Consider the following 12,460-nt stretch of genomic DNA (forward strand, 5'->3'; position numbering starts at 1 on the left):
TCCCGTTGCGGAGCACAGGCTCCGGACGCGCAGGCTCAGCGGCCATGGCTCACGGGCCTAGCTGCTCCACGGCATGTGGGATCTTCCCGGATCGGGGCACGATCCCACGTCCCCTGCATCGGCAGGTGGACTCTCAACCCACTGCGCCACCAGGGAAGCCCAACAAACACTGTTTTAAGTGCTTGCAGATTCAACTCATTTAATCTTTATGTAGAACCCTGTAAGTTATTTTCTATTCTTAGACCCCTTATTATAATATAAATTGAGAAATGGAGAGGATAAGTAATTTGCCTAGAATCAGGGACAGAACTTATATTCAAATCCAGCCTGCTTAGCCTGTAAAAGATAGTGATAAAAAAATTTTACTGGAAAAGAGAAGTCAACAGAACCCTGGCTTACTTCGGGTATTCAGTATCTGGTAAATGTTGAAATTACTGTATTCATGCTCACTGATTTTACAGTCTCTTGCCCCTCTCTAGAAAACAAACACCGTGGGAGCAGACTTTGTCAGCCTTGTTCAGAGCTGATCCCCAGTATGGAGCACATCACTGGCAATAAGTGGGCACTCAATAAACATCTGTTAAATGAGTGAATAAATCAACCCAGGGAGATCAAAGAAGGACACACTGAATTCAACTTCTCAAGAACATCAGGAGGTTTGCATTTATTATGGGTAACAGAGATTCCTGCAAGTTTTGAAAGGGGAGTAATACAAAGAAAGCAATGTTCAAGGCTGATTAAATAGAGAAAGAAGAAAACAAATAAAAGAATGCCATTGAGAAACCATCTTTAGCAACCATGGTTTAAGATCATTGGCAAAAACTAACCTGCAAATTTTTCCTGCAAGCCTACAATGGACCCCAGCCATTTGCTATATAACACGAGCAGTCTTTCCTTGATAGTAATTAAACGCTCATGTAAGGAAAACAGCTCCTTACCAGTTGGCTAAAATTCTTAATCAAAGGCTGACATGCTATGTTTTCATTTCCTAGGCTTCTTCGTAACCAGGCGACTTTGGTTTGAAATTGTGCATTTCCAATTTCGTAACTCAACATCTTAAAAAAAAACACCTGCAGTCTTCAAATTGCTTTATTTTACAATTACACAAATGTAATGAAATTCTATTTCATTAAAAAAAGAAACATTGATTGGTAAATCAACTGATCAATACCACCTATGTCTCTCACAGAGGGAAAAAAATATTTTGAAGAACTAAGCCTACTTTAAAAGATAAACAAATTTATCTCCCTGGTAGAGAATCTAGAAACCTACAGATAAGACACATTTTGAGTGACTCCAGATTCCACCCATAGTACTTAACACTATTAACATTAAAAGAAGTTTGGACAAATATGTTTTTTCACTGCTATTCAACAAGTTGCCAATTATGAACAATGAATGCCAATGGTTATTTTGAGAACCAAAACACCAAAAATGTACTCTTGGTTTGAAACAGTTCCATATATCTATCTGATCAATGGCATTTACAAAAGTGTGTGGTTTCTTTCGTTTTGGTTGATAATGAACATTAAGATATTCCTCAAGATAAGAAAAGACAATGTATTTTCAAAAATGTCCTATTTGTTATTAAACATTACAACAGTTCAGTAGATTGCTGAGCTGATTAAATGAGATAATACGTATGAAAATAAACCTTGAAAAGGATCAAGACAGTATAATTATTAATGGTGTCCCTTTAACAATTTTACCAACTTAATAATAACAACTGCTCTTTTTGAGAAGAAGATAGAGACTTCAGTTACATCAGCAATAATGTATAATTATGTTATCTGGCTTTGAATTACAGGTGCACACAAAGAAGTCTTGACAATAGTTGTGGCTGAATAATACAGGAGAGATTGGAAACTCTCATTGATAAAACAGACTATCTTTACATATCAAACATATTCAGAAGAACTATTTTACTTTCACCTACTAATTTCAGTAGGTTGCCATACAAAACAACTTGATGGGATCTCCAAGTTTTCATTTTAAATAAATCAAGAAGCTCATTGTAAAAGTATGTAACATTTAGTGCTATCTTTAAAAAGTTATGTAGACAACATATTAAACCTCCATAAACCACAGAATTTCTTAAAACTTTGAAAAACGCTCCTAGTCAAAAAATAGAGCATTATGATCTTTTATTTTCACCAATTTTTAACAAATACAAATTTAAAGACTGATTTAACTTAAGATTATAATAAAAAGAACATATTAATATCAGCCCATCTTGAGAGTTGCCAATCATTTTGATTTAAGCTTTAGCTTTCATGCTGCATTACAGTACACATAGTTAGGCCAAAAAATGCAGAAATGAAGTTAGTAGAGCTCATTATTAGATTAAATAAGAATATGTAGACGGTTTTAAAGGAAATGTTAAGTTCCCAGTCTACACTGAGAGAGTGTAAGTAAATTCAATTAGACTGCATTCAGAACAACCAGAACACAAAACGTGTTAATAATAAGTGTAATACAATATTTTTTCCTTTTGCAAAGTCCATTTAAAGCATAGTCATTTTCAAACTTATGCTTCAGGATGATAATGTGAGACACATCAATAGTACTATTACACTTTTTTCATTAACGAAGAAACCAAGCCCTAAACGCCCATTCCCACCCCTCCCTTCCAAAAAAAACCACTTCCACGTTAGTGAGAAAAATAGTATTAGGACTCATAGCTTCCATGCTTCTTTCAATTTGATAATACATCATCACACCTTGGGAATGAAATTACCTGAAGGAGTTGTGGCTTTGAAATCCTTGGAGGACAGCGGGGCACACTGTTTTTCTGTTTAAAAAGAAAGGCTGGGTTGTCTAACTGGGGATTCACTACATTATACTAATCCCACCACAAGATGCTGCACCAGGTGCCAACTGTGGTCAGCATCATTTGGCTTCTCTATCACTGGGCCGCTGCCCAGTGGGCATTACAGCACTGGGCTTAACAGTGGTACCTAGCATGCAGCAAAGTCATTAACAATAAACTGAAGATACTATTTTTACACAGGTGGGAATTTTCTCTTTCAATGACGTAAAATCGACCATGTGACTGACCTTAGAATTAAACAGACTGCATGGCTGAACTTAACAAATAACTAGAAGAGATAGGGAAAAGTCTTAAGCCATGTCCTGTATACAATATGGCTACAAAATTATATATTTTTTCAAATTAGTTGAAAGTCACTATAGATTTTTAACAAAACCACAGGGAGGCTATAACCAAGAGAATTAAGAGAGACAGAGAGAAGAGGACTACTGTATTACAAATCAGCCCATGTACCCACTTTGCACATTGACCTACCTAAAATTTTCCATTTTTACTAACTTCTGATGGATAGATTTAAACAATATAATTGCCAATAAGCATGGTTCCTACTGAGATATCTACAATGAATGTTAGAAGTGATCTGGTAAAAAGACTTGATATGTGAATGGTGATTAGGTAACAAACAAAGTAAGTATTTCACACCGAATTCAGAGGAGCTCTGGAAAAATAATCTTTCTCTGATGCACAACAGATAGAGCCAATTTTCAAAAGAATAATAGAGGACTCATTCCACCTGCTTCTTTTTGGAGAAAAATTATGTTCATGTAAATCATAACAAAAATTACTTTCAATGAAAACTTCCTATAAAATAAAAGGTTATGTGAGGTATTGAAAGCAGCCAAACTCATAGAAGCAGAAAGTGGAACGGTGGTTGCCAAAGGCTGAGAGGAGGAAGAAATGGAAAGTTGCTGATAAATGTGTATAAAGTTACAGTTGTGTAATATGAAAAAGTTCTAGAGATCTACTGTACAACATTGTACTTACAATTTACTGTACTGTACATGTAAAAGTTTGTTAAGAGGGCAGATCTAATGTTAGTGTTTTTACCACAATAGAAATCAATTGATCAATCGGAAAACTAGAATGGGATATGCAAGAAGAAAGATGATTCAGGATGTACCTAGATCCTCAACATCTAGAATTTTTTACTAGAAAAATCAAAATATCAAAAAATCTCCATGAAAGTACTTTTGATAACAGCACTGATCAAAAGAAACTTCCAATGTTCAAAACTAAAAATGAAAGAAGAGAACAAGGATTCCAAAGGCCAGAGTTCTTCAAGGCTGACAGAGGAGACACTCCAAAACTATGCTTTTCTCTCTTAAACATCAGTAAGCTGGCTTTTCTAACACTCTTCTAACTCTTAAAGCATAATGGCGTAGGGGGGAGCACAGAGAAATCCTATGTCAAAATCAGTAAAAAATTTTTTGAGCACCTAATCTGTGACAAGCATTCTTTTACAGGGGTGAACACAAGAGACAATAACATTAAATAAGTAAATAAACAAGGTACTTTCAGATGACACCAAACCTCTAAAGGAAGTATTTAAGGTGACTGAATAAATACTCACTGGTGTGGAGATACAGGATAAAAGATCTATATTTGAGATAGGGTGATTTGGAAAGGTTTCTCTTGTGGAGGTAAAACTTACACAAAATTGAATTGAATCTCACTGGATTCTGAAGTTAACGAATTTCAAAAGTTTAAAACTAAAACTTACATGGAATCACATGATATGAAAAAATGTATCTTAAAATACCTGGCAAACAGTATGTCACCAATGGAAGAAGGAAGGGCACAAGGGGCTCTCTCTATGTTTGCAACTTCCTGTGAGTCCATAAATATTTCAAAATAGAAAGTTTAAAAAAAAAAAAACTTATGTAACTATTATTGTAATTAACAATGAGACATCTCCTCCATTTAAGATACTCTTCATTATTTCCCTATGGATATAAAACTGTAAAGAGATTTAGGAAAACAAATCTCCAATGTAGAAAAATGTTTTTCTACAAACATGCAGATTAGGTATTCATAAAGACAGCAACAGTGAACAGAGTATAAATAAGCTTTGGAATTTTTTTTTCTAATCTAGGGCTGTCACTCAAAAAAGAAAATGCAATGACAGGAGTCAACATGTAACAAAGAAATTTCCCTTCATGCTACCTATTTAAAATAGCTAAAAAGGCATAAAACACAGAAATCTTATATTTAAGACAAACTTTTCACTTGTATAGGAACAACTGAAATCAATAAAGATAAAAAAAGGATGCAATCCCATTCTGGTGGAGAAGGGAAAAGACAGGAAGTTTACCTTAAACTATCTTGACCATCTCTCACCAGACTTGCTTCAAGGACTACAAATATAATTAAAACTGCCTCATTTTAAAATCCATACATCAATTCATATAATGTACAGCTTCTGATTAAGAGATTTTGTCCTCAATCTAAAAATACTTTAATGGCTGTTGCTCCAAAGACTCCATAATGGGTCCCCCGTTAAAGATGGAAGGTTGAGCACATGCATTTATCTCTTCTCTGTCCTGAAACCTCACTGCTATAAACTGAATTGTGCTCCCCCAGAATTCATATTTGAAGCCTTAGTTCCTAATGTGATGGTATTTGGAGATGGAGCCTTTGGGAGGTAATTGGGTTTAGATGAGGTCATGAGGGTGTGCCCCTCATAATGGGATTAATGTCCTTATAAGAAGAGACACCAGAGAGCTCTCTCTCCTGGAGGTGAGGCCACATTGAGAAGGTGCCATCTGCAAGCCAGGAAGAGAGATCTCACCAGAAACCAATCATGCTGGCACCATGCTCTTAGAATTTCAGCCTCTAGAATTGTGAAAAAAAATTCCTGTTTTATACTGGTCTACGATATTTTTGTTATGGCAGTCCAAGCAGACTAATACACCCACTAAAATTGTTGTTTAAGGATTTCTTTTAAAAAATCATAAACCCATAAGTACAAAGAAAATAGGAAAGGTGAAAACAACAACGTTTTGGATACTAAAACAGCAGAGAAATTAGTGGGAACTGATTTAGCAGACTCTAGAATCTTAAAGCAAGTACAAGGAAAACACAAAAAAGCAGCTAACTACAACACAACCTCCAAGAGGCTCAGGAATTGGTGGCACTAAGTACCTTTAGAAGCAGAAGTAAATGTGGGACTGTACACAGAAGGACTGGTGAAGTCTGTGTAAGAGCAGCTAGACCCCCAGATCCCCACTACTGTGTGGGTAGTAGACTAGAGATTTATTCACTAAAAAGAAAAACAGAGGATGTTTGGATTGGGGTGGAGGGGGGACAATGACATTAAACCAGGCACAGTTGTGGGCTCATCATGAAGATAAAATAGAAGCTTATGTATTGATACTAAATGTTGAGGGTCCTCAGACACTGGCTTCTAAAATGTTCAGAGTCAGACATATACTGTCTAAGTAAACACTGGACATTCCTCTCTGGGGACTCTGTCTAGCTCAAGGGAAAGATGGTCAACAGAATGGCTCAGCAAAATGACCCTAGGCTGAGGCCCAGGCAAGCTCCAGCCACAATTACAAAGCTACCCAGCAACTTTCCAAGATTCCATTCTTATACAGCAGTAGAGGGCCAAGGATGAGACACGGGAGGACATTCTCCAATATAAAAGAGACAAAAATAAAGTAACAAAAAAGACTACCTGAAAGAAACAGACTGTGGAGGAAGATAAAAATCTGAAAAGAAATTTTAAAAAAAGAAAAGAAAAAGAAACCTCAGAGAGTTAAGAGAAGCCATGAAAGGAAAGCAAAAGACATCAATAAAAAAGAAAAAAAAATCTCTTAGAAATTAAAAGTATCGTGTCACAAATGGGGGAAAAAAAAAAAACCCATGGAAGGAATATATGGTAAAACCAAAAAGCTCTCCTAGCAAAGAGAGTAAAAAAGCAAAGACAGAAAATAAGAGAGGAAAGATAAGAAAATGAGAGGGACAGTCTTAGGGGTACACGTGATAAGAAAGAGAAAACAGAGGGGAGGATATTATTATATAAACAATTCACAAACCTTTCTCAAAATTAAAGGATATGAATTTCCAGACTAAACAGGTCCAGTGAGTACTCAGCATAATGAATAAAAATAGGTCCACTCCAAGGCATGTTATCATGAAATTTTAGAAGAGGAGGGCCAACGAGAGGATTCTAAATGCTTTTATAAAACACACACACAAACACACACAATACAGGCCACAGAGAAAGAATGGAGAATTTAGGTAGCTTCAGACTTCTTACTAGGAGTATAGGAATCTAAAATATGATGGAGAAATTATTTTTAAATTCTGAAATAAAATGATTTCCAATCTAGGACCTTATATCCATCGAAAGGAGGATAAATGTAATGCGAGCTGAGAGATTTTCCAAAATAACCTTGGGAGTTCAACCTAGGCTGCCTGGAGAAGGACCCACTGACCATGTTCCCAGAGGTGCTGCACCCAAGCTTAATTTTCTATGACACGCGTAGCTTCCACTCCCTGTGGGAGGGCCTGTAGCTTCCCCTGAGCCCCCAAGTCTCCTGGAACTAAACAGTTAGCATTCTCAAACAACTCCTAGAAACATCCAATAAGAACTCAGATTCAGTACTCAAACAGCTTAGATCACAAACGGTGTTTCTTCACCATTATGATTGCATTCATGCTCTGGGTGGGGAATATCCCAAGCACACTTCTGTGAGATAACGAGGGTGATGGATCTGTGCCTTCTTTTCTCTTGTTGAAGCCTGGTTCTACAAGTTCCCCTTTCTGCAATAAAGCCATCCTGTATGATGTGATAAAGTTTGTTCTAAGCCCCGTACCTGAAAGCTTGTCACCTTCCATGGTTAAGGGGAAGGAACTCATTTTATATAGCAAGAGTCAAAGGAATTTTCACTCACAGATTTCTAATTTTTTTTTTTTTTTGGTGATACGCGGGCCTCTCACTGTTGTGGCCTCTCCCGTTGCGGAGCACAGGCTCCAGACGCGCAGGCTCAGTGGCCATGGCTCACAGACCCAGCCACTCCGCGGCATGTGGGATCTTCCCGGACCGGGGCACGAACCCATGTCCCCTGCATCGGCAGGTGGACTCTCAACCACTGCGCCACCAGGGAAGCCCTCACTCACAGATTTCTAAAAACAAATACAAAATCCAAAATCCAAAATAATAACTGCCCTGAATCCTTTTTCAGGAGGCTGCTGGAAAAAATATTTTACCAAAAATGAGGAAGTTAATTTGAGAAAAAAGATGACATGAGATTTTGGAAACAGAGACTCTATCCCAAAGAAGTGGAAAAACATCCCAGGATGAACTGAGTGAAGATGAAAAAGTGACAGTTGTCCAGCTGGCCTAGAGAGCAACTACTACAGATTAAAGCAGAACAGAAGGTTCTGGAAGAGCTATTTGCAAGAAGATGAAACTGACAGAATATCTGATGTCTTCAATGATATTGGGGGAAATTCAGAAAAACAGAGGAGTAGGGGAAGAATGCATAATGAAAATGTAGAAAACTAGTTTTTTTAAAAAAAGGCAATTATTAACTCTGATTGATAAAGGGGGAGAAGTTTTCAAGAAAGAAAGAGTAATCAGAGTATATCATATGGCTCATCTTTGTATAATGTTTTCAGTCACAATAATATAATGAATACTGATCTAATCAAATTATGATAGAATGATATGGGGATATAGAAGTGAGAATCTGTGGGATACTGGTGAGCTTAAAAGTCTCACTTCTCTTGTGGTAAGCCTTGAGATGGTATCTAAATATGAAAAATCAAGGGCACACAGTATAAGCACATTAGTTAGAGACACAGAGGTAAATATCAAAAAAAGTTAAGAGACGTAAAAAGTCAAATGTATCTTAGGAGTGCAAAATGAGGATGAACCAGGATGATGGAAGGGAGATACTGTTTTTAATAAACCTATAAACTATTTGACCCTTAAAACCATGCACCTATATACTTTTAAAACTAAAAGTAAAAACTAAATTAAAAAATAGGATTATAGGGCTTCCCTGGTGGCGCAGGGGTTGAGAGTCTGCCTGCTGATGCAGGGGACACGGGTTCGTGCCTGGGTCCAGGAAAATCCCACATGCCACGGAGCGGCTGGGCCCGTGAGCCATGGCCGCTGAGCCTGCGCGTCCGGAGCCTGTGCTCCGCAACGGGAGAGGCCACAACAGTGAGAGGCCCACGTACCACAAAAAAAAAAAAAAAGTATTATATAACAAAGGCATTACCGTTACAATTGGAAAGATAATAATTCAATGGGTGGAAACGATAAGTGATTTTTCAAAGAGACACTAGAAACAAAACTTAAATTATTGATTTCTTGGTCTAATGCTTCAGTAGGAAAGCTATCACTCAACCACTAAAAACCAAAGCAACAAGATAAAAATTAAGATAAAATCCTTCAAACATATTGCTAATTTAGAAAATGAGTAATGGTAATTAAAATCAAAAAATTCTATTTTAATCTTGATTAAATGGGATGATACTTTATGAAGTTTAAAATTACCTAATTATGAATAAGAATAGTTATTCAGGCAGCATTTATAAAAGGCCTACTGTGTAAAGCACTGTGGTAAATAAAGACTGTAGGTTATACAAAGACTCATAAATAGTTTATGGTCTAATAGAAAGATAAAGATACATATATAAACACCACTCGTGAAGCTGAGTAGTTAAGAAAAGAAAACTTTTCCTTTGATTAAGGAAATCAAGAAACATTCTATCTAGGAAGTGTGACTTAATCCAAGCTGAGAAGATTTAGATGTACTAAGACGGGGGGAGATGCTCCTTCCTGAATGAAGCATCACAAGGATAGAAAAAAGAGCACAGAAATGTCTGGGACTATAAGTAACTCATGATTTGGTTGAAATATAGAAAAAGGAAACAAGAAATTAAAAAGGGTATGCAAAAATGGTGGGTATATATATGTATTTCCAGGTCCTGAGTTTGTGTTGAATGTCATGCTAGGAATTTGGATTTTGTTCAGAAGGAAACAGAGTGCTGTTAAAAGGGTTAGGTCAGGGGTGGTAGTGGTCCAAGGAAAGTAGCCTTGGGTAGAACTACTCCACTTGAGAGTAAAAGGTGCTGACAGTAAGAATATGACAGTAAGAATGGGAATGGGGACTGGTACTGAAATCCATGTGCTTAAAATCAGGTCAATTTTTTGTTAAATTTCGACACCACTTTTACCAAACTGTCCATTCAAATAAATTAGTTTTTGCTGGTTTCTGTAAAAATACCTGTGGATTTGTTTGATGCTCTCCTTCGAATTTCTGTCACCATCAGTCGTGAGACTTGTGTTGTGAACTGCAGAAGATCAGAAAATTTTTCTGTCATTGTATTTGGCGGAGCATTTCCAAAAACCTGTGATGAGAAAAACAATTTTAATACAGCATTGTCAACTTTTTTCTTTCATTATGTGCTTTTCAAAGTGTGGTATGACTTGAAAATCAAATAAAAGAAAGTATGCTTGCATAGTTACTTCGATCTGAATAAGTTTAAAACATATCTCTTTCAATAAATGCCATCTAACCACATTTTCTTATACATGTAAAATAATTTGTTGAATGAATAATTAAATAAACAAAATCTAAAAGCCAAAGACCAGTTATCTATAAAATTTAAATCAAACTTACTAATAAACTTTAGAAAATATAATGTAAATATATTTTCTAAAGTTTATATTTAGAAAATAAATATAAACTTCTAAAGTTTATAAATAAATATAAACTTTATATTTATAAATAAATATAAAGTTATAAAAAATATAAACTTCTAAAGTTTATATTTAGAAAATATAATGGTAAAAGCAGGGACTTATCTAATGCTAAGTCCTGGGCTGAATACAGAATTTACTAAACTCATCTTATACCTCAGAATTTCTGAATTCTAACCATAATAATTCCCAAAACAAGACTTAACGAAAAGACTAGAATAAAAATGAATGAAAGGGTCATGAAATACACTTGTCTTTACAAAAATCTACACTAGATGAACTTTAGAATAAATCATTCTTAAACTGGCATAGGTTCAGCAAAGAGAATGAAAAAACTAAAACCTGGACAGACTGTCATAGGAAAAGAAATAGTATATTATAATAGCTATATAACTGGATGCATCCTGGAATATTGTTTTAAAAAATGTTTTTTATAGTGGGACATCCCTGGTGGCACAGTGGATAAGACTCCATGCTCCCAATGCAGGTGGCCTGGGCTCGATCCCTGGTCAGGGAACTAGATCCCACATACATGCCGCAACTAAGAGTTCACATGGGGCAACTAAGGAGCCAGCAAGTCGCACTTAAGAAGTCTGCCTGCCACAACTAAGGAGCTGGTGAGCTGCAACTAAGGAGCCCACCTGCTGCAACTAAGACCCAGCGCAACCAAATAAATATTTTTTTTAAAAAATGTTCTTTATAGCTAAAAGAGAATTCTGTGTCTCCTAAAACTATTATGATAGCCCTCTACTGTAATATTAACTAAACAATATTTTATATTCTTGTTATCTGTTCAAATGTCACTGCAAAGGGAGGAAACGTATCTTACCCGTCATTGTGTTCCTTGCCAAGCTAGCACCCTGCCTTTTACAGGGATGTTCCCTGAATGTGGCTGTTTGTTTGTATGCTGCCTGCCCCCACAACCAAATTCTAGAAAATGTTTAGGTAGCATGCAAGGACACAAATTATAATATGAGAATATAAACAAAAAGTAAGAACAAAACCAATCAAATAATAAAACCAAGGCTAGGGAGGTAGACTGGGGAAAAAAAGTCTATATTTGCCATATTTAGTCATGAATTTTGGCTCAAACATACAGGAGAGAAAACCTCATGAACTACATGGTTCTCAATGTCCTTAGGTAAGGAAAACATATATTTAGCGAAGTACCTCTATTCTTCATACCATAATGTAAAGATTTTCTTCCAAGGATCCTATTAAAAGGATACAACTTATAATATCCTTGTAATAGGAATGTTTCTTACATTCTTACAATAGACAACATGTTTCTTACAATCACCCTCAAATTGAGCTGAAAGTATCAAACAAATGATAAATCAGTTCTACAGGTCATACTTTTAGCCAGGTAGTCTGTTCTTTAACTTGACACACAATTTTAAATTATCTCAAAGAACAAACAAACTGTTCTTTTCAGGAACTCCTCAATAAATTGTTTTTCTGCTGAGATTTTGATAAATGTTATGTGCTTACAGTTAACCTATGTCGCCTGCTAAATACCCATAGTCTTTAATAAACAAATTGGAGATAGATTAGAAATTGAGAAGCCTCAATTTTAAATTTGAGCATACTTTCAAGGAGGAGAGATTTTACCCGTCACTCTCTCTTGAAGTTTTTATTAAATAATTTGTGTCTTAGAAAAATAAAAAGAATGGCCAATTTATTGACCAAATTTATCTCACAGACTTAAAAAGTATGCCCAGTAAGCACAGCCCTGTAAGACTACATTAATATCAAACCAAAGCAATTTGGTTACTAAAATCAACCTCGCTTGAAGTTCACAGTTGATTATGACAAAGTTTATTCATTCCTTTCTTTCCTCCTTTTTTAATTTTTTGGTCCATATAAAAATAACATATTGCAACTCAAAGTGCATCTTTTAAAATAAACCA

At 35.9% G+C, this 12,460-nt stretch overlaps 1 protein-coding gene across 7 annotated transcripts in view; it reads right to left on the minus strand.

Annotated features, from left to right (window-relative positions):
* WDFY3 (WD repeat and FYVE domain containing 3) overlaps nucleotides 1–12,460 on the minus strand; it is a 261,585-nt gene that overhangs the window by 152,134 nt on the left and 96,991 nt on the right. For 5 of the 7 annotated variants that reach the window (XM_082838932.1, XM_082838927.1, XM_082838930.1 and 2 more), the window contains 2 exons: nucleotides 10,075–10,198; nucleotides 2,738–2,791 (listed from right to left, as the gene is read on the minus strand). In XM_082838932.1, the coding sequence (XP_082695058.1) occupies nucleotides 2,738–2,791; nucleotides 10,075–10,198 (178 nt within the window). The remainder of the gene's footprint in view (nucleotides 1–2,737; nucleotides 2,792–10,074; nucleotides 10,199–12,460) is intronic. The other 2 variants (XM_082838933.1, XM_082838931.1) reach the window with 1 other exon arrangement.

This window comes from Leucopleurus acutus (assembly GCF_964270905.1).
Source record: "Leucopleurus acutus genome assembly, chromosome: 4".
Classification (NCBI taxonomy): domain Eukaryota; kingdom Metazoa; phylum Chordata; class Mammalia; order Artiodactyla; family Delphinidae; genus Leucopleurus; species Leucopleurus acutus.